Genomic DNA, 22,386 nt, shown 5'->3' on the forward strand with positions numbered 1-22,386 from the left:
CCATCTCAGCGTCCACATGGTTTCCCAGCCTCGGAAGCGGTGCGGGTAGGGTGGGACTCTGTCTCTGGCTTGACTCTCTTTTTCCAAGCAGCTCCTAGGATCGGGATCCGTCTCTCTCTCTCTCTCTCTCTCTCTCTCTCTCTCTCTCTCTCTCTCTCTCTGTGTGTGTGTGTGTGTGTGTGTGTGTGTGTGTGTGTGTGTGTGTGATGAGGGCGGGAGAAAAAAGAGGAAGGATTGAACCATGAAACACTGGGAGCCGCAGACCCAGGAAGAGGCCAAGGACTGGGAGACACCAGAGCTCCCTAGAGCTTCAGGTCAGGCTATCAGACTCGGAAACCCCCTGCAAGTCCTGGGAACAAGGGTGCTCCCAAGAATAGCTAAGAGACTGCAAGTGTCGCTGCTTCCCCCGCGGACCGCCTCTCTATAAACCACGCCCACAGAGCCTACTTCTCAGGATTCAGAGAGCTAAGGTTTAAGGGTCGCTGGTCCACCGACGCCAGCTTGTCTCGCTCTTCAGCATCCCCGCTAGCTCTCAGGGCTGCCCTACCCCCACGGTTTGGAGATCTGCGGGACCCCTTGGTTTCCCCCTCCAGCTGGGCGATCCGCCCCTGGCCTATGAAACTCCACCTCCTCATTCTCTGCTGGCCGGGATTGGTGGTCCTCCCGCGGCGAGGCCTAGCGATTGGTCCCCATGGATGATGGTGACCAGCGAGACTCCGCCCCCAGCCGGCCTTGGGGTCTGGGGGCGCTGCTCAGCGGTGCTGGGCTGGCAAGGCTTGAGCCGCCGCCGCACTGACAGCTCCGTCTGTGGACCATGGAGACTGGCGCCGGTCCACACCCGCTACGCCTGTTCGTCTGCCTGATGCCACTCTGCCTCGCTCTGCTTCTGGGACCCGGGCGGCCCGGGACCGCCGAGGAAGGTAAGGTGGGTTGTGCCTGGGAGCCTGCGATGCCAAAAAAAAAAAGAAAAGAAAAAAAAATAGGGAGTTGGGGGGCTAGGTAACTGGAGGAAGGAGTGAGTGGTTGGAGAGACTACTCTGTTTGGGGGCTTGAAGCAAGCAAACAGCAGGGCGGGAAAGAACTGGAGAAAGAGGGGAGGCTGGTTCAGCGATAGAGAAGAGAGGGGTATTGAGGAGCTTAGGTCTGGAGGGAGACCTAGAAGGTTGGGGAAGAAAGACTGGGGACCACAGGAGCCCAAGGCAGTTCAGGGGCCGTTGAGACGGACAGGCAGAATGATTGGAGGTGGGAGGTGTAAGGGCGGGGAGATGAAGGGAGCAGGGAAACCGAGGGGATGCGGCAAGACCCGAGCATGAGGCGGGATGAAGACAAATAGAGGGGGCCTAGGGGACCGTGGTGTGAACAGCTGGAGTCTGGCTGCTAGTCATCCGTGCCGAGTCCGGGCGCTGCCCGAAGTGCTGATTGTGGAGCTGTCCGCAGTGCTGAATTGGGATCGAGTCCACCACGCGCGGTCCGCGTTGCGGAGGATTTGGGGCTGTCATTAGCGCCGGAGTCTTGCCTCTGCTCCCACATCTCTGGGGGCTGTACGCTCAGTTGACTCCAGAGGCGTCACAACCAGGTGCAGAACCCTGAGATGCTGGAGCAGACTCTGCCCGCAGGGTCTGTCCTGGCGCGGGATGGCAGATGCCTGCCACCAGTACGCAATTCCTAAGCACTATTGGTGATGGAAACCCAGCGCCCTGTCGGCGGCCCTGCCCACCGTCGCGACTACCCCTAGAACCAGTCCCTTTTGGAGGACCCCACATTGGAAACCCACTCCCTTTCTTAGCAATCTAGGGAAGTAATTTTTCTGAGGTTTGGGGATGGCCTGGCTTCCTGTGTTTAAGCAGAGGGTTCTGCTATCCAGACCTGGGTTTCTCTGAGCCCAACCCATGAAAGGATGCAGGCTGCCAACCTGTCACATCCTGAGGGAATAAAGTGACTCCAAGCTTTTCTGGTGAGGAGGGGGTAGAGAGGGCCATGGACGATATGTGAAAGGACCCATGACGTTCTTTCAAACGCTGTAGAGGTGGCAGCCCCTGGGGAACGGTTTGGGTAGAGAAGCAAAGATTTCGAATGTTTCCTCTTGCTAAGTGGTCTCTCCACTTCATTTTCACCCGAGGCCCCGGAAGGCAAATGAAAAAGATTTTGGTCTCTTCCATGACTGGTGAACTGACCTTGGATCTGAGTGGATTTGGGGTGCACCCAAGAAATCCAAGACCCACAGCTAGTTGACAGCTTCCTCCTGCTGGTTAACAGTTAAATATAATTTGGGGGGAACTTGGGGAGGGTGAAGAGGGTCACTGACTTCTGTTCCTAATGTAAAAGCTGACCTTAGAGTATTTGCCATGGACTCTGTGGAAGGCTGAGAATGACACTCACTCCAACAACAACAACAAAAGGCCAGGCCCTAATCCCCAGAACTTGTTAATGTCACTTTAAGTGGTTAAAAAAAAAAAAGACTGGCGATGGGAGTGGGAATTTTGACATGAAGAGATCACAATGGCCCTCATATGAGCACAACGAGACTTGGAGCCAGAGGAGAAGGCAGCATGGTCATAGAAACAGAGGCCGGGGTCAGACACTGAAGAGGGGAGCGAGGGCATAAGCCATTGGGTTTGTGGTCATTTGTCATAAGCCTCAGGGAATGAATACAGGTGCCTTCGTTAATCACAGCGGCTGCCCTCCCTAGCCTCGAGCTACTCGGGTCTTCTGGAGCTGTGCTCTGCTCCCCATCCCCTCCTGTGGAGATCTGTGGTGGACCCAGCAATCACTCCCACCCTCCTCCCCTAACAGTGTGGCTTCTGACATCCGTTCTCCCCTCTCCTTAGTCATCCTCCTGGACTCCAAAGCTTCCCAGGCTGAGCTGGGTTGGACTGCACTGCCGAGTAATGGGGTAGGTGTTGAACCGTCGCTCCATCCCAAGGGTCCTCCAGTAGGCCAAGACTCAGCCAGTCCCGTTAGCACCCTGCGTTCACCTAGGATTAAAATGTACCACAGAAACTCCCACCCACGCTCAGGCAGGCAACCTTAGCTAAATGCAGTGGGCCACACACACAAAGATAGGTGAGTAGGAGGGTGGCTTGCTGGGAAGAAGTGGTTTGGTGTGGGGGGAGAAGATAAGAGAGAATAATAGGGGAGATACAGCTAAAGTACATTATATATTAGGAAAATGTGAAGGAATTTAAAAATTGTCATTTATTTATCTATTTATCTATTTATTTATTTATTGTGTTTATGTATGTGTGTATATGCATTGGTGCCACCGTGTGTGCACATGGAGATCAAAACCACCAGTTGGAATCCATTCTCTCCACGCACCATGTAGGTCCTGGGGATCAAACTCAGGTCAGACTTGATGGCAAGTGCCTTTACCCATTGAGGTATCTCAGCTCAATGTTTCATTTTGGTTTTCAACACAGGGTTTCTCTGTGTAGCACTGTCTGTTCTGGAACTCCCTCTGTAGACCAGGCTGGCCTTGAACTCCTAGAGATCCTCTTGCCTCTGCCTCCTGAGTGCTGGGACTAAAGATGTGTGCTACCACTGCCTGGCCCCATGAAAGAAGTTTTCAAGATGTGCCACAGAGTTCATATTCTCCGGAAGCCTTGGTATCGAGCCAGAGCGGCTCTGCTAGAGAACACCAGGGCTTCAGCTGGTCAGTGAGCTAAATAAATGAGAGAATTGACTGTGTCTAGGGAGAGCAGTGTGAGCTGGATGGGAAACTGCTGGGCATTGTCACACACAGTAGGCTCCTGGTAGTCGTCGATTATTGACAGATTAAGCAAGGTGGGGGTGGAGTGAGGTAGAAAGGTCACTGAGCACAGTTTAGTGACTTCAGGTACCATCCCTAGCTCTGTCATTAACTCTCAGTGCCCATGCAGTCAAGTGGCTCTTCCTCTGCAACCTCAGTTTCCCCATGCAAAAAAATAAATAAATAAAGATTGTAGCGGGGCGCACACCTTTAGGTGTGATCACAGGCAGATCTCTGTGAGTTCGAGGCCAACTAGGGCCTCTCTGGTTTACAGAGTAAGTTCCAGGACAGCTAGGGCCATTACACAGAGAAACCCTGTCTCAAAAAACCAAAAAGCCCAACCAAACAAAAAATAAATGAATAAAGATTTTGGCCAGGTGCTGGAGGCACATACCTTTAATCCCAGCATTTGGAAGGTAGAGGCAGGCAGATCTCTATGATCTACATAGTGAGTTCCAGCATAGCCAGGAAGACACAGAGAAACCCTGTCTCAAAAACAAAACAAAATAAATATATAAATAAAAGAAAGATCATGCTGTTTTTCAGCACACGTGTTAAATTAGGATGATGTAGGGAAGATCAGTGCGGTCTGCAAGGACAACACGTAAATCCACAAAGTGCTGCATATTTTAAAAGGAAAAGAGAAAGTTGGGTGTGATAGTCTAGGTCGGTAATCCTAGCACTCTGGGGCTGAGGGAGAAAAACTGATGTGAGTTTGAGGCCAGTATAATGAGATTAAGGCTAGCCTAGGCTATGGAATGATATCCTGCAAAAAAGAAAGAAAGAAAGAAAGAAAGAAAGAAAGAAAGAAAGAAAAGAAAGAAAGGAAATGACTTCATGCCACAGGCCTGTAAGCCTAGCTAGCTACGTGACAGAGTGAGTTCAAAGCCAACTTGGACTACTTAGATGCAATGTCAAAACAAAAAGGGGAAAGAGGTCTGTGGTAGAGCTCTTGCCCAGCAAGCCCAAGACCTAGGTTCAATCCCCAGTACTGGAAAGAAAATGGATTTGACTTGTTCCTTTCCAAAGTGTCTCCTCTTTCCGCGTTTTGTCATATTTAGGGGCTTGTGTGGTAGGGGGTGGGAAGGCAGAAGTGAAAAAGACAAAGACGGGCCAGTGCTTAAGCTCCGGGTTCTAAGATGTCCACCTCTGTGCTGTTGCCTCAGTGGGAGGAGATTAGTGGCGTGGACGAACATGACCGTCCCATCCGGACATACCAAGTATGCAACGTGCTGGAGCCCAACCAGGACAACTGGCTGCAGACGGGTTGGATTAGCCGCGGCCGTGGGCAGCGCATCTTCGTGGAACTGCAGTTCACGCTGCGGGATTGCAGCAGCATCCCTGGCGCCGCAGGCACCTGCAAAGAGACTTTCAACGCTTACTACCTGGAAACCGAGGCCGACCTGGGACGTGGGCGTCCCCGCCTAGGAGGCAACCGGCCCCGCAAGATAGACACTATCGCCGCTGATGAGAGCTTCACGCAAGGCGACCTGGGGGAACGCAAGATGAAGCTGAACACAGAGGTGCGTGAGATTGGCCCCCTCAGCCGGCAGGGTTTCCACCTAGCCTTCCAGGATGTCGGTGCGTGTGTGGCGCTGGTCTCGGTGCGTGTCTACTACAAGCAGTGCCGTGCCACAGTGCGGGGCCTGGCGGCCTTCCCCGCCACAGCAGCTGAGAGTGCCTTCTCCACCCTGGTGGAAGTGACTGGAACGTGTGTGTCCCACTCAGAAGGGGAGCCTGGCAGCCCTCCCCGCATGCACTGTGGCGCCGACGGCGAGTGGCTGGTGCCCGTGGGTCGTTGCAGCTGCAGTGCAGGATTCCAGGAACGCGGTGACATCTGTGAAGGTATCCAGGGCACCTGGAGGGATGGGATGGGGACATAGCATGCAGGTGGCAGGAAAGAGTGTGCCCTCTGTGAAGAGGCAGGAGTGGAAGTGGACAAGCCATAAGAGGAGCTGGGAGTCAAGACCTTTTGTGCGGTTTCTAGTGGGCTTAGCCAAGACCGACTGGAAGAAGAGAATCTGACCCCCATATAAGGATATATTAGGAACCAGGTAGTGGCTTAGGCCTGTAAAGCCCAGCTCTCAGATGCTGAGTCAGGAAGAGCATGAATTCAAGGCCAGACTAGACACATAGTAAGATGCTGTCTTAAACTAAATAAAACAAAAAAACAGGCAAACAAAAAATAAAAACGCAGAACTCTGTATTCCAGGCAATATGATAGGTTCCAGCCGGGCGGTGGTGGCGCACGCCTTTAATCCCAGCACTTGGGAGGCAGAGGCAGGCGGATCTCTGTGAGTTCGAGACCAGCCTGGTCTACAAGAGCTAGTTCCAGGACAGGCTCCAAAACCACAGAGAAACCCTGTCTCGAAAAATCAAAAAAAAAAAATGATAGGTTCCCTTTACCAAAGAGATGAGTACCTGCCTCAGTTGTAAAGTTGGGGAATGGGTAGTCAGGATTGGAATTCAGGTTTGCCCAGCTCTGGGAACCTATTGCTCTACCATGCCTCCTTCATGTATAAGGAAAAAACTCCACAGCAGTTCAAACCTCAGGCTAGCATTATAGAGATTTCACCTTTGACCATATTCAAGCCAGGTTGTCGGGGGTATCTCAGGGATCAAGGGTGGCAACTTGCACAAGATGGCTCCTAGGATCCCACTCAGTTTTCTGAAATAGATTTGTCGTGACACTGGGGGTGTTTTCTGGGCCTCTGGGTCTGTGGGTTCGAAGCAGCAGAATAGGGTGGGATCTGGAATGTGTGCGTTTAGTCAGAAAGTTCAAAGGAACCTGTGTGTGTGTGTGTGTGTGTGTGTGTGTGAGAGAGAGAGAGAGAGAGAGAGAGAGAGAGAGAGAGAGAGAGAGAGCGCGTGTGCATGCATGAAGTACAAGTAGAAGCCAGAGGGAAACCCAATAGAATCAGCTCTATCCTTCCAGCATGGGTTCTGGTATTGAACGCCAGTGGTCAAGCTGGACAGCAGTCGCCCTTTCACGCTGAGCCATCTCCTCACCAAAGGATGAACTTCCTAAAGCAGGCAATAGAAACGGGTCAGACACGAGCTCACATCTAGATGCAAAGGGGCAAAGATTTATTTTTTAAGTCATAAGGAAGATATATGTGGGGCTGGAAAGGTGGCTCAGGGGTTAAGAGCACTTGCTGTTCTTGCAGAGGACCCAACTTCAATTCCCAGCACCCACATGGTAGTTCACAACCACCTGAAACTCCAGTGCCAGGGGATCTGACACCCTCTTCTTCCAGGCACACATGTGGTATGCAGACAAAAACCCATACATATAAGTTAAAATAACATTGAAAAAGAAAGTAATATGTACTACGCAGGCCTACAGAATGGTAGGTGACAGAGGAGGTGACTGAGCTTGGTGTTGCCATTTCACCTGTTGCACTGACCAAAAATGACCCAAGGGAAGAAAGCTTTTAGTTTACAGGTTAGAGTCCATCACTGAGGAATGTCAGGGAAAGAACGCAAACAAAGCAAAAGCCAAGGAGGAAGATTGCTTTCTGGTTCAAATGTTTAGCTAGCTTTTTATATACAGCCCAGGACAGTCTGACCAGGGAAGGGTGCATCCCACAGCGGACTGGGTCCTCCTACTTCAAGACAGTCCCTTACAGACATCCCGCAGGCCAACCCGATCTGAGAAATCCTCAGTTGAGACGCACGTGATGCTCGGCTCTGACAGTTACAGCTAACCAGGACACGTGTTCTCCTACTCACTCCACCATCCACTCAGGTCTTACGTGTGTGGATGAACGCAGCCTCCCATTCTCTGGGAAACTGCGGTTAACATGAAAGAGGCAAGAACCCGAGCTCTCCCAAGCATCCTGTTCTCACGGAGTCCTCTGTGCCTATGCTCCAGTGGTGTGCTGACATGATGTGTATATGCATGCGTTTCTGAGCTCAGCAGTCGTCTCGGCAGCCCCAGCGTCCATCGTAGGACAGGTTGTGGTAGGTGCTCAGTGGAGATGCGTTGGGGGAATCGTGTGTCTTAGCTTCCTTTCTGCGCTATGACAGAATTGCCTGACAGAAATAACTTAACGGAGAAAGAGTTTGTTTGCTTATGAGTCTATGTGACACAGTCTATCATGGAGAGGAGGCCAGAGAAGCAGGGTCCTGAGAGAACTGGCCTCTTTCTGTACACAGGCAAGAGCAGAGCCCAGTGAATTGATGCATGCCTGTTGGGGCTTTGCTGTGTCTCTCCATCCTATGCAATCCAGACACCTGCTCGGGAAATGCTGCCACCCACAGCTCCAATGGGCCTTTAATACTTGAGAGGCCGAGGCAGGAAGATCTCTGTGAGTTCAAGGTCAGCCTGGTCTACTTAGTGAGTTCTAGGATAGCCAGGGCTTTGTAAACAGACCCTGTCTCAAAAACAAACAAAGATGGTTTTTTTTTCTTTCTACTTCAATTAACTCAGTCAAGACAACCCCTCACAGACATTCTCAGAGGCTAACCTTCTGCTAGTCAAGACAACCCCTCACAGACATTCTCAGAGGCTAACCTTCTGCTAGTCAAGACAATCCCTCACAGACATTCTCTGAGGCTAACCTTATGCAAGAGACGTGCCTAGAAATCTGTCTCCTGGGTGTCAAGTTGACAGTCAGTGCTAAGCCATCAGACTGTAGTTGTGACGTGTCCACAGAGAGCCGGGTTCTGAGGACGGGGAGAGTTTTCCAAAGGAAGGGAGGTTTCTCTTCCTGGTGGCTGAGACATTCTGCAGAGGCATGGTGACAGGAAGGAACAAAGTGGTTGGTACTAAGTAAGTAATCCAGTGTGGTTACCGCAGAGGGCATGTGGGCGTGCGAGGCGTGAGTGATGAGCTGGGAGAGGGGCGGGGCCTGAGTGAAGGGTGAGATAGACTTTATGCTTTAAGCCAAGGAGGAGGGAAGCCAACACCTTCAGATTTATTTTTTCAAAGGACCACTCAAGCTGCCAATAGCAAAGGAAGGATCGGGGTGGGAAGCGTTGGAGGACGGAGGGAGGAAGGAAGGCAACACAATGGTCCGGGAGAGAGACCGCGAGTCCTGAACTGAAGTGGATGCAGCTGTCCTTGAGTGATGAAGATGGAAGTGATGGGAGGCGGGGTGGTTGCTGACAGCCTGTTATCTCAGAACCCGGAGGCAGGAAGAACAGGGTTTAAGGCCATTCTCACCTACATAGTGAATCTGATGCTAGCCTAGGCTACATGAGGCCCAATCTCAAAAAGAAACAAAGAAAAAAACCCTAAGAGGCAAGGTGACTCAACAGGCAAGAACTCTCGTTATGTAACCTATACCCAGCAAAAACGAATTTTCTAGAAGTGATTTTGGCTCATGCCTTTAGGCCAGTGGCTCTCAACCTTCCTAATGCTGTGACCCTTTAATACAGTTCCTCATATTGTGGTGACCCCAACCATAAAATTATTCCCATTACTTCACAACTGTAATCTTGAAACTGTTATGAATCATAATGTAAATATGTTTAGAGATGGAGGGTTGCCAAGTGGTTCGTGACCTACAGGTTGAGAACCACTGCTTTAATCCCAGCAATTGGGTGGCAGAGGAAAGCAGGTATCTGTGAGTTCCAGGACAGCCTGGTCTACATAGTGAGTTCTAGGACAGTCAGGGCTACATAACAAACCCTGTCTAAAAATAAAGCAATTAAAGGAGGTATGCTGAGGGGTAAAGGGTACAGAGGAGAAGGAGATAGCGCGGTGGTTCAGGGAGCTGAATAAGACAGCAGCCTATAGTACGGCGAGCACTCAGACATGTCAAGGGTTGGATAGAGTTCACTCGGTCTTGGCAAGAACAGTTTTAGTGGAGCAATGGAGAGAACAGGCTGCAGTCAGCTGAAGAACAAAGAACCCCGAGGAGTCAGATTGGTTCATGATCCAGCTTAGGGATGTGACTGAGTTAGCATCCATGAAGCCCTGGGTTCCAGCCTGGTATCACAGAAACCAGACATGGTGGTACATGCCTATAATCCCAACACTCAAGAGGTAGAGACAAGAGGATCAGATGTTCAGTCATCCTTAGCTGCACAGTAAGTGTGAGGCCAGTCTGAGTTATGTAAGACTCCCTTACACACACGCATGAACACACGTGTGCACAGTCACTAGGAAAGACTAGCAGCCTGGATTTGAAGGGAGAAGAGACAGCATCTTCAGCAGGATGTTGAGTGGAAAGGATCTTTGTGTATGAACATGTTGTTTGAACAAAGAGAGAACTTTTATTGCAGACCAGAGACACTGTATATATACTGGGTGGGGTGTGCAGGGGGGGGCAGTGGCATACCAAATATGTGTGGGGAGCAATCTGTTCAAGAGGAAGGAGTGTTTTATTACTGACACGGGTTGAAATTGCTGACGCATGTTGCTAATAAAAAGCAGGACAACTTTTAGTCGGTTTTAGGATTGTTTTAAAATAGTCTATAGTCAGAGCCCTTATGCCTGCATGGAAATGGGCTGCTTTTCTGCTCCGCCCACTAGTGACATCACTGGAAAGAGGCAGTAGAGAGGGGGTTGCAAAGACCAGTAGGGGAGGTGACAGATGGAATGTTGACTTTGGGCGGAGGGAGGTGAAAGGCAGGGGTCCAGAGCAGAGATGACGAATTATCCTAAAACAGAGGGTGGCTCATCCCCACCTTTCAGACTGCAGGAGAGGAGATGTGGATCAGAATGGGGGGTGTTTGCAGTTTCCATAGCCAGATGTTGGAGGGAATTACCAACTCACAACCTCTGTCTGTGCTCTGCCAGGTGTGGAGGTGACGGGGCAGGGACAGTCGGATTCCTGTGTACTTTTTGGTACGTCTTTAGAGCCTAGAACACCTGGCTTATACAGACAATAAAACTGTGGGTGTTCAAGGACTAGAGATCTCTGGTTTGTGACATGCTCCCCGCCCCCAGGCTGAGACCAAATAAAAGTCACTTGTAATGGTGTCACCCCTGCCCAGGGCAGTGGGGGAGTGGGGGGAAATCTAGGACAAACTTCCCAAGGGAGGTGCTGCTGGAAGCAGACTCAGGAGAACTCAAAGAGCCAGGAGGTAGAGGGTGTGGGACATCACAGGTCAGGATAAGAAGCTCTCTGTGATGTTCAGAGTGGACATAGTGGGGGGCTGCTGGAGAGGCTAGAAAGGGAACAGAAGAGGTCGGGTTTGCACTGGTACCCAGGTCATGTTCCAGCTACCACAGGAATCAATGAGATTCAGCTTCCCTCTAGGGAACACATTAGGGTTACAAAAGTAACTTATCACCAAGTCTCTTGTGGGTCTGCCTGCTCCCTGAGACTATACAGATCACTTGGGACCCTTGGTGGGATGCCAGAGGTGACTCTACACAGGGCACCCAACTTGGGCTCTTCCTATGAGTATCTGTCTATCTGGGAGCAAAGGGGTAGGAAGAGGGAGACTTCCCCATCATGAGGTATATGAGCTAAGCTGTTGAAAATGGTACAGGGGCAAGGCTGTGGGAGTTTAACTATCTGATCTCTGAATTTCTGACTTTGACATTGAAAAGAGGAAGGTGCTGGTTGTCTGTCTTACAACACAACACTCTTCTAGACAATGCCTCTCCAAGTAGGGAGGACCACAGTTGCCTGTGATGGGGCCATGATGACCACAGCTATGCCGTTAACCCTCTTCCACCGAGAGCAAGGCACCTCTACATTCCTCCCAACACCGAGCCTTGGGGTGGGCACTTGTCCAGGCCCTCACCTCTCTGTTTCAGCACACAGTCAACAGGCTACAGTCACAATTCCCATCTGACTGCTGGTTTTCTCAACTCAGTGCAGCAAAGCTAATAACTGCAGCAGACTTGCAAGTCTTGGTTTTGACCATGACCACACCCAAAGGCCCACAGGGGTAGTTGCCCTGGATTTTGCACTAAAGCAGTGGTTCTCAACCTTCCTACTGCTGCAGTTCCTCATGTTGTGACGACCCAACTACAAAATTATTTTCGTCGCGAATTCATAACTGTAACCTTGCTATGGCTATGAATTGTAATGTAAATATCTGTGTTTTCCAATAGTCTTCGGCAGCCCATGTGAAAGGGTAGTTTGAACCCCCAGGGGCCATGATCCACAGGTTGAGAACCACTGTGCCAAAGGAAAGGGACTGCCAAGCCCCGTCTCCCCAGCTATGCCACAGGGGACTCTGGGCAAAATGGGACTCTCCTGAGTCTAAGCCTTTCAAAGAATACGATGGTTCAGCTCTTAATAGAGTACTTCCCAAGGGCTAGTCTTCCTCCCTGCTGTTGTTCTGTCTTCTCGGGTCCAGTCTTCCACCCTCAGCTAGACTGGAGGGAAGCAGCGGAGAGTCATGTGAGGACCAACCACAGCAGAGAGCGGGGGCCAGGAGCTACTGCCCCAACGCTGATGGAAACATTTTTAAAATGGGCATTTGGGATGGGGAGAAGTATCGGTGGGTAAAAGTGCTTGCTGTGGCAGCCTGAAGAGCAGAGCTGAGATGCCCAGCATCCACATAATAGCTAGGCATGGCAGAGCTTGTCTGTGACCCCAGCACAGGAAGGGGGCAGCAAATCCCAACGGCGGTCTGGACAGCTAGACTAGCTGAGGCGGTGAACTTCTGATTCCCAGAGACCCTGTCTCAAAAAAAAAGCTACCCAGAGGCAGAGAAAGACAGTTGACACGGACCTCTGGCCTCTACATGTTCACGAAGGGCCACGTACACCCTCCCACTACACACAAACAAAATAGGACTTTAGAGTGTGGTCTTGCCTGTAACTCCAGCATTTAGGAAAGGCAGGAAGAACAATTCAAGGTCAATCCTCAGCTACACCGTCAGTTGGAGGCTAGCCTGGGCTGCAGGAGATTCTGCCTCAATCAGTCAGCCAGTTTGTGTTCATTGTTCCCTCCAGGGGCCCGGAAAGGGAGAAGCACTATCACTGTTAATATCACTATGATAACAATCCATACAGAAGTGGATCATACCAGGGTTTTATCTCAGTCAGTCCTCCAATAATCTTGCTGAAGTCGCAGTCTATGCAAAACTCAGAAATATTAACCAATGCGTCCGAGACCAAAAGCAAATCAGAGGTGAACTCGGCTACAGACCCATTCAGGCTGCAGTCTGTTCTTAGGAGCTGTTAGGTGAGCGAAGGCCAGAGCAGCAAGGCTCCTGAGTAGTGTCACATAGAACTAGTCTAAGAAGCCACTGGAGCATTCTGACGGCTCCACCCCTCCACCTGCCCAGCTCTGCTTCCACACTGGCATCCACCGTGTGAGCTGGAAAATGTTTATGCTCTTACTGGGCACAGCGGATGGTAGTAGGAGAACGAACTTTTGGCGCGCGCGTGCGTGCGTGAGTGTGTGCGTGTGTGTGTGTGTGTGTGTGTGTGAACACGTGTGCGCACGCGCGTGTGTTAGTGCCCCCCTGCCTGCCTGCCTGCCTGTCTAAATGGGAGTGTGTGTCTGTCTCTGAGTAACGGGGACCTGTCCTTGAAGGCCGCACCCTTCTTTTCTCTTGCTCACTTTAGGCTGCTCCTCAGGGCCGTGTTGTCAGGGCTTTGAAAGGGGGCAGGCTGGGGTGGGAAACCCACTAACCGCGGGGCATTGGGCATCTTAACCTCTCCCAGCCTCGCTTTTCTCTTTTTAACCATGGAGATGAAGTCAAATGTATTACCAGAAGTCAATTATGTCACCGTCCCCTGAACACACAGCATTTCTCAAGGGCCAGGTGAGATTGGGCTAAGAGCTGTCACCCCACTCTCCCCTCGTTAATCCAGGAAAAGCAGGAATGCAGGGTGGGGCGTGGTCAGGGAGGAGACTCCTCACCAGCCCTTTCCCACAGCCTGTCCCCCAGGGTTTTTCAAAGTGTCCCCAAGGCGGCCCCTCTGCTCACCATGCCCGGAGCACAGCCTGGCTCTGGAGAAGGCCTCTACATTCTGCGTGTGCCAGGACACCTACGCTCGTTCACCCACTGACCCGCCCTCAGCTTCCTGCACCCGTGAGTGCCCCTCCTGACTGGCGGTGGGGAGGGCTGAAACGGAGCCTTGGGAATTGGACTGGCAGGGCAAAAAGGAAGTCTGGGTTGGGTCTGGGCACCCGGGCCTGGGGGAACCCAGAAGGATGGAGATGGCTCTGTGGGTGGCCATCTTTCCACACCCCTAACCTCTCTCTGGGCCTGGCTGGGATGTCCCTCCTCTTTTTCATGCCCTCTGTGCCGGTGACCATGTTTCCATCCCAGTCCCCTCGATGGTCCCATGTCCTCGTCTCAGTTCCTGGATGCTCCCTCACATCCCCATCAAGGGCTACCGGCGCCCATACCGCTACCTATGAGGATACCCACGTCCCGAGTCCCCATGCCCCGCGCGCTCGCGTCCCCTCCCGGCCGCACTCAGCGCCACCCCATGTCGCAGGGCCGCCGTCCGCTCCACGGGACCTGCAGTACAGCCTGAGCCGCTCCCCCCTGGCGCTGCGGCTGCGCTGGCTGCCGCCTGCGGACTCCGGCGGCCGTTCCGACGTCACCTACTCGCTGCTGTGCCTGCTCTGCGGCCGCGACGGCCCGGCGGGCGCATGCCAACCCTGCGGGCCACGTGTGGCCTTCGTTCCGCGCCAGGCCGGGCTGCGGGAACGAGCCGCCACGCTGCTGCACCTGCGGCCGGGCGCGCGCTACACCGTGCGCGTGGCCGCGCTCAACGGCGTCTCAGGCCCCGCGGCCGCCGCGGGAGCCACCTACGCGCAGGTCACAGTGTCCACCGGACCCGGGGGTAAGGCGGCGCGCCCCAGTGAAGACCGTCCCCCACTACCTCCCAGCAGGAGTTCCTTGCATGCATTCCCAAGGCTTTTGGGAACCCACGTGACCGCACCCCCTGACCCAGGAGGCGCCTCTCTGTGTCCCCCTTCTCCCCGCCATCCCTTTGCTGACTCCACCCGCATTCCCGGCCCTTGAAGGAGCAGGGACTCAGGCCAGGTCACAAGGCGGCAGAGTGGTCGCCTTACCCATTTCTGAGACTCGACTGGGTTGAAAATCACCTTTGATACCACACCCTCCGCATCCTTGACATTTACTTCTGATTTGTTTCTCCTCTGGTGCACACTTTCAAGTAATCCCTCGAGTGCCCTCTGCAAGATGGATAAGCTCGCGCGGTGGCTTCCCAGTCTTTCCTGTCTGATTGCAGTGTGACCCTTCTTCCCTGTTTTCTGTGACCCTACTCTGTCACTTGAGTTTCTAGCAAGGCTCGGGATGATTTTCGTTCTTTTGTAATTACCTTGGGGGAATAGATGTGCACACACAGGGGTGTTTGAATAATTTCTTAGCCTGCTGATGAAAATGAAAACATAACCAATATGGATTTCTTCCCATTCAGTCTGACTGGAGCACAGTAGGCCCTTTGATTCGCTCGTTCTTTTTTCATTCCTGAGAAACTTCTCTTCGCTGCTGCTTTGAGTAGAGAGCCCACTGTATCTCTTAAAACGATCTCTAAGCCTTAGGTTGTACATCCCTTTTCTGATTCTCACATCTTGTCACTTCCTTTATCATTTTTAGCTCTTAATCCTTTTCCTAGGACTTTTGAGAGAGATTTTCCAATCTACCTGGTTTTCTGGGACACTTCTGTTCTTTATTATCTCTATTGAGATTTAACCCTTGCTAGTGCCTTCACTTTTTTTTTTTTTTAACAATTCATGGCCTGGAAAAGTAGCTCCATGATATATTTGCCTAGCATGCCTGAAGCATTGGGTTTGATCACCAGTACCAAAGAAGGAAAGAAGGAGGGAGGGAGAAAAGGAAAGAGGAAAGGGAGGAAGGGAGGAAGAACGAAAAAAAGCAGGCATTTCTGCAATCCCAGCACTTGGGAAATGGAAGCAAGAGGACCAGGAGTTGAAGGTCATCCTCAGCTACAAAGTGAATCTGAGCACAGCCTGGGCTACACGACAGACTTTGTCTCAAAGAATGAGACATGATCAGGCATGGTGGTACATGCCTCTAATCTGCACGTGAGAGGCAGAGACCAGCAGATCTCTGTGAGTTTGAGTCCAGCCTGGGCTACACAGCAAGTTCCAGGACAGCCAGGGCTACATAAACAAACTTTGTCTCAAAAAGCCAAAAAAAAAGCATGTATTGTCATAATTTTTCTACTAATGACTATTTCTATAAAACACTATATATATATGTGTGTGTGTATATATATATATATATATATATTTGCAGGGTCTTTATTTTTTTATTATTTCATGTTTAGGGTGTTTTGCCTGTGTACCATGTTCATGCTGGTAACAGCAGAGGCCAGAAGAGGGCGACAGATCTCCTGGAACTGGAGTTAGAGACAGCTGTAAGCTGCCATGTGGCTGCTGGGAATGGAATCCAGGCTCTCTGGAAGAGCAACCAGTGCTCTTAACTGCTCCAGCCCAGCCCAGGCTTGTCTTAAATTCATAGCAATCCTCCTGTTTCAGGTGCTGAGATATTATAGGTGTGATTACAAGTCAGTTGCCATGACTCTGATACTTTTTTGTTTTTGTTTTTCAAGACTAGGTTTTTCTGTGTAGCCCTGGCTGTCCTGGAACTTGCCCTGTAGACAGGGTGACATCAAACTCAGAGACCCACCTGCCTGGGATTAAAGGTGTGCGCCACCACACTCAGCCATAGGTATCTTTTTAAAGGCAAGAAACCTCTCTTAGAACCTCTTCTCTTAGCTAACATCTTTTATGGGCTAGAACAAAAGCAAACCCAACCCTAAACCAACAGACAGTAAAGGGAATGAATACACACAAATATCTCAGAGCAGCCATGACTGACCTGAGTATCCCCCACTCAGAATCAACAGGGCAAGGCAACAGGTTGCTGTTAGGGTGCCCTAGAAGCTCTTCTCCTCAGCCTGATGGGTCTTGGCCAAGCTGAGGTTTTAGTTTGATTTTTAGGATTCTTTTTGAGTGTGTATATATATATGACTGAGCGGTATGTGTGTGTGTGTGTGTGTGTGTGTGTGTACATGACCTGTGGAGGTTAGAGGTTACCCTCTAATCCAGCCTCATGTTTGAGAAAGGCTACCTCTGTAAACCAGGCTAACTGTCCCAAGGGCTTTTAGTACCAAAGCACTACATGGTTTCTGGGGATTTGAACTCAGATTCTCACGCTTGTAAAGCAAGCACTCTACCCACTGAGCCATCTTACCAGCCCTTCATTGTCAGGGTCTGTCAACCTTTCATCTTCTATATCTCTGAGGGCCAAAATGGGACCACGTCCTACTGTGGATCCCCTGGCCATCTGATGCTCTTGACTAACAAAGCTCAAACACGACGCCTCTCGTCTCCCCCGTGGCTTTTCCACCTCCTAGGAAGCGTCCTCACTTCTTTCCCTTTCATGCCAGGTCCAAGTGAATTCAGCCCGAGGCGCTGCTGGGGGCAGGGGAGAGTACTCGCCTCAGAAGCAACTGTGCACTGGAGTGGCAGGTTGCTATTGTCCGGCTCACAAAGACATGGCTTTTTTCAAAGGGTCAGGCACTGGGGAAAGATGAAAGGGTTTTTCAAGTTATTTTTAGGATGGGGGCAGTACTGCACTGTGGGTCATGTAGCCTGGGGTTCACTACAGCCACGCGGGTCCATTCAGTCCCACTGACTTTACAGAGGTTAAAAATATAATACCTCTCCCCCGCCCCCTATTCTAGCAATCAGCTGTCAACTGTGGATTTTCGGCTCCTTCTGAATCCATAGTCACTCTGGAATTTAAGAGAGAAGGCCAGCTGGACCCACGTGTACTGCAGGAGACCGGAAGCTCAAAGGGCAGGCCGCGTTTGTGCTGTCCCCACTGCTCCCCTATTATCCCCGACTACCTAGTGCTCCGGAACCATCTTACAGTTTGCACCGTTTCCCGAACCTCTTGCCAGCACAGGACATTGCTGGTCATGGGCCGCTCTGACTGGTGAACTTGACCAAGCCCCTGACTGTGTTTCTTGAGTCTCATCCCAAGCCCTTCATATACAAGTCTTCGTGTTGTGAGGCTGTTTCTCTGAGTCCTTTGTGAACTCTTCATAGGGTTTTCCATGTTAAGATCTTGTCACCCTAGAGCAAAGACACCTTTGCATCGGCCCAGTATGGGCGTCTTTTACATTTTTCTTCTTGGCTGGTTGCTCTAGCTAGAGCTTTAGGTACTATATTGGCAGGCGGGCTTCCCGGTCTTTCTCCAGACAGAAAAAGTTTACAGTCTTTCACTCTTAAGTGTAACATTCTCTGGAAGCTTCACGCGTTTTTCTCTTTATCATGTTGGGGTGATTTCCTTCTAATACTCGCTTGCCTGCGGCCGTACCACCATGAACAAGCCAATCTCGCTATACACGCTTATTATGTCTTCAAACCACAGAAAGACTGACGGACTAGAACCAAGCCGGATGAGGGAAACTGGGTGGAGGGAAGGCAAGCAGGGCTTTCCCTCCCACTAGACAATGAAGAAGAGAGAAGCCTTGGCCAGAGATTCTCTCCTCAAGCCTCTGGTCCCACAAGTCTCTGTCCCTCAGGCCCGCTCAACAGTCCGCATCTCCACCCACAGGCCACGCCCCCATCTAACATTGCGCCCAAGTGCATGCCCCGCCCCTCCTGCCTTCACCCAGATCTTGTGGGCAGTGGGTCCAGGAGGAGCGTCCCACTCTGCTTACCTTCAGCACCCTGGGAGGAGGATGAGATCCGCAGGGACCGCGTGGAGCCTCAGAGCGTGTCCCTGTCATGGCGGGAGCCTGTTCCTGCTGGAGCTCCCGGAGCCAACGGCACCGAGTATGAGATCCGCTACTACGAGAAGGTGAGTCTCGGCTGGAAGCCCCCTGGATCCGGACCTGCCTGCCTCCCTCCCTCAGTCTTAGTCCTCTGCCATTCCAAACACAGCTGCGGCCTCCCGAGGTCTTTCTCTATCCCTTCTGTTCTCCTCTCCTCACTTGACCATGAACAGCTCCATTTGCCTTTTTGGTTTAGGGCTTAGCGGAGATGAAGAGCTTGGGGGTGTCTGGTTGAATTTACAGATACCATCTGCAGACCCCTTTGTAAAGGAAAGGCACATAGAGATAGCCACGTGACCACAGGAGTACTTTGCCAGGCTGGAGGGGTATGTTCCAGAATAGAGAACTGCACTCCTGTGGCCACATGCTTACGCATGTTAAAATATGCACCTACTTGGCTGTCATGGAGGCACAAGCCTTTAATCACAGCAGAGGCAGAGGCCAGCAGATCTCTGAGTTCAAGGCCAGTCTGGTCTACAAAGCGAGTTCCAGGCCAGTCAGGAATGCATTAGCGAGACCCTGTCTCAAGAAACCAAACCGACGAAACAAATAGAGCATACTCCTTGTGAACTCCATAGAGATATTTTTACTTTTGAGATGGGGTCTTGCTACGTAGCTCTGACTGACTTTGAATTCACAGCAGTTCTCTTGCCTCAGACTCTTGAGTATGAGGGTTGGACCACCATCCCCAGCTTTCCATGTAGCAAACAGTCCCGCAGAAGATCCTCGTTTGTTTGTTTTGGGACAGGTTCTCTCTGCTGAGCCTTAGTTGGTCTGGAATTCACTAAGTAGCCCAGGCTGGCCTTGAATTTACACCTTGACCCTCCAACCTCTGTGTCCCTGAGCTGGGATTGTATTGTATGCACCACACTGTCTGATTTTGATGTTTGAAAGATACTATTGCTGATTTTGTTTGTTTGTTTGTTTTTGAGACAGTCTCACCAAGTCACCTTGGCCTCCAATTCTGTGGCTTCTCCTTCTTCTGTCTCCTGAGTGCTGGGGTTGAAGGTGTGTGCTACCACACACAGCCTTGTGCCGAGTGTCTTGGCTTTTCTCCCTCACCCCAGGCTGGCTCAAGTGCCCCTCCTCTTTTCTCCATGTCTATCCCCTCTTTTATATTTTATTTATCTTTATTTTGAGATCAGGTCTCATGTAGCTCACCACCTCCCAATGCTGGGATCCCAGGCATGCGCCTCCTGCCTTTCTCCTCTCATAAGCATTTTAAATCTGTGGTAACAGCTCAGCCACGTTGTGATGTGTGCTGCTGTCTCCCAGCCCTTGCTGTTCCCCTGCAATCTGATGTCTTTAACTCTGAGATGTGATCTTCGGTGAAACAGTGCCTCCCTTTTATGCAAATTAATTCATTAAAGAGAGACTTCTTTCTGAGTATGACAGAATTCTACTCCTTCTCAGCTTGCAGGGCTTTGCTGAATCAGATAATGGCTTTTGCTTACTAGAAGTCTGTTGAGAGCTGTGATAGTTGGGGTGCCTAGGAAAAAAATAGGGTCACTGAGGCACATTCAAATGCATGGGCCTGGGTGACCAAGTGATGGGGAGCTGCTGGCTGAGGGGGAGAACCACAGGGGAGGAGGAGCTGCTGGTTGAGGGGGAGAACTTCAGAGGGGGAGCAGGTGGGGCTGCAGAATGAGTATGGTCTTGCTCTCCATGAAGCATGTCAGTCACCCAGGTGGACGTCCTGTGTATCTGAAGCTCAGATCAATGCTGTGGGCTGGAGAGATGGGGTTGGGGGGAGAACTTTGAACACAGAGATGGCAGCTGAAGGAGAGGTATCTGTGAGAAGGACGGCCAGGTCAGGAGGAGCCCTGGCGCTGAGATGACAGTAGTGAGGGCCTCTGGGAGAGAGCAGTGTATGCAGTAGGTGCTCAGAAAAGACACTTAGCTGTCTGAGCACAGGCAAGAGTCTCAAGGTTGAGCTGCTGTACGTCCCAGGCCCTTGACCAATGACTGTGAATGAATACGCTGGGGACAAAGGTCCCTGAAAGAAGAGCAAGTACAGAGGGGATTGTATTTGAAGTGATTCTGGGTCACCAGGTAGAGACAGGTGTCTGAGGCCTTTTCTCTGGGACCAAAGCGCCTTCCACACCAACCTCCTCTATGTTTCAGCGCAGCCCCCCTCATAACTCATGTGGCACCCACCCCACTTTTCTACCTCCAGCCATGGCCTGTCTTCTCTCCAGGTGAATTAGTGACATTCATATGACGAAATGCCAGAGATAAACAGCCTAAGAAAGGCAGGGCTTGTTTTCGCCCACAGTGTGGAGGCAAGGTGGCGGGAGTGTGTGAGGCTCCTGGTCGCACGCTGTCTGCAGTCAGGAAGCAGAGAGATGAGGGCTGATATTCAGTTCACTTTTTCCTTTCTACTGGTTCCACGCCCTTGGAGAGGATGCTGCACGCATTCAGGGTGGGTCTTCCCTCCTCAGTTGAACATCTGTGGAGAAACATCTTCACAGACACCCCCAGAGACTCCATGCCCCGTCAGGCTGACAGCAACTATTAACTGTGATGAGACTCAGAAGCTGGCTCAGAGACTAAAACACTTGCAGAGCGTGGGTTGAATTCCCACACATCTGGAACCCTAATGCTGGGGAGGTAGCAACAGAACGATCCTTAGAGCTTGCAGACCAGCCAGTCTAGCCTACTCAGCAAGCTCCAGGTTCAGTGAGAAACCCTGCCTCAAAAAATAAGTGGAGGGGGCTGGAGAAATGGCTCAGTGGTTAAGAGCACTGACTGCTCTTCTAGAGGACCCAGGTTCAATTCCCAGCACCCACATGACAGCTCACAACTGTCTGAAGATCCAGTTGCAGGGGATCTGACAACTTCACATCAATGCACATAAAAATAAATAAATAAATAAATAAATAAATAAATAAATAAATAAATAAATAAAAGTGGAGGGCAATAGAAGAAGACACCTAGCATATACCTTTGACCTCCAAGGTCAAATGAACCATCACACTAAAGATTATTTGACCATTCAGATGTTCAGAGGAATTCCTGTTGAGTCAAAGTCTGCCCTGTGGCCATTAATGTCACTGTCAAAGAAAAGGAGGATCGCAGGCCATAGGTGGGCATTTACTTTCCAATCTGTGGGTGTGGTAAGAACCCTAATAAGGTGTGGGCAGAATCAAATGACACAAGGAGCCTTCTGAAGACTTTTGGGTGCCAGGTGTACTGGGGTACAGCAAAGGGCAGACCTGAAAGATTTAGAGGTACCCTCCTGGCCTTTGCTTAACAAGGAGAGAGAAATGTTGACTCTGGGGAGCTGCATAAGGGCTGTACCGGGTGTGTGGCCCAGCACAGTGGGTGGCCTCCAGTAGGTCCTCACCAGTCACAGCCAGAATTCTGCCTCAGCTCTAGCTAAGCAAGTCTTTATGGGGGGGGGGGGGTATGAAAAAGCCTCCTGAGTATCAAGGACAGGGCAGGTGGCAGTGTGTGGCTTGCTTGGGCTCAGGCCTACCTCACCCCTGGACTGCCAAGCCCTGGTAGTCACCACCTGGGCACCCCTGCAAAGGAAGCTCTGGCCTGTTATGGGATGAGTCTTGAAAGAGGCGCTGGGCATCCTATGGGAGAAATCTCTTCTGTCTCCCAAGATGATCTGGGTCAGCTTCCCCCACCCAAATGAAGGGAAGTTCCTTGTCTTCCTGCTCCCCTCCTCCCTCTCATTCTCATGGGTCTGGGCCTCACTGCTCTGTCCTCTCCAGGGTCAGAGTGAGCAGACGTACTCCACAGTGAAGACAGGGGCACCGGCTGTCACTGTCACCAACCTGAAGCCTGCTACCAGATACGTTTTTCAGATCCGGGCAGCCTCCCCAGGGCCTTCATGGGAAGCCCAGAGCTTCAACCCAAGCATCGAAGTGCAGACCCCAGGGGAAGGTAAGTGGTGTGCACCAGGAGGGTGCTGAGTATC

General features: G+C 51.3%; 1 protein-coding gene across 5 annotated transcripts in view; it reads left to right on the top strand.

Moving 5' to 3' along the window:
- The first annotated feature begins 224 nt into the window (after positions 1–224).
- The window catches only part of Epha10 (EPH receptor A10), a 37,191-nt gene continuing 15,029 nt past the window's right edge, over positions 225–22,386 (top strand). For 2 of the 5 annotated variants that reach the window (XM_075945401.1, XM_075945403.1), the window contains exons 1-7: positions 225–920; positions 2,829–2,893; positions 4,915–5,593; positions 13,547–13,702; positions 14,115–14,465; positions 18,300–18,484; positions 22,181–22,352. In XM_075945401.1, coding sequence (XP_075801516.1) covers positions 815–920; positions 2,829–2,893; positions 4,915–5,593; positions 13,547–13,702; positions 14,115–14,465; positions 18,300–18,484; positions 22,181–22,352 — 1,714 coding nt within the window. In that variant the 5' untranslated portion in view covers positions 225–814. Of the gene's footprint in view, positions 921–2,828; positions 2,894–4,914; positions 5,594–13,546; positions 13,703–14,114; positions 14,466–18,238; positions 18,485–19,394; positions 19,796–22,180; positions 22,353–22,386 lie in introns of those variants that run through there. The other 3 variants (XM_075945402.1, XM_075945404.1, XM_075945405.1) reach the window with 3 other exon arrangements.

This window comes from Microtus pennsylvanicus, chromosome 13 (genome assembly GCF_037038515.1).
Source record: "Microtus pennsylvanicus isolate mMicPen1 chromosome 13, mMicPen1.hap1, whole genome shotgun sequence".
In the NCBI taxonomy this organism is placed as follows: Eukaryota; Metazoa; Chordata; class Mammalia; order Rodentia; family Cricetidae; genus Microtus; species Microtus pennsylvanicus.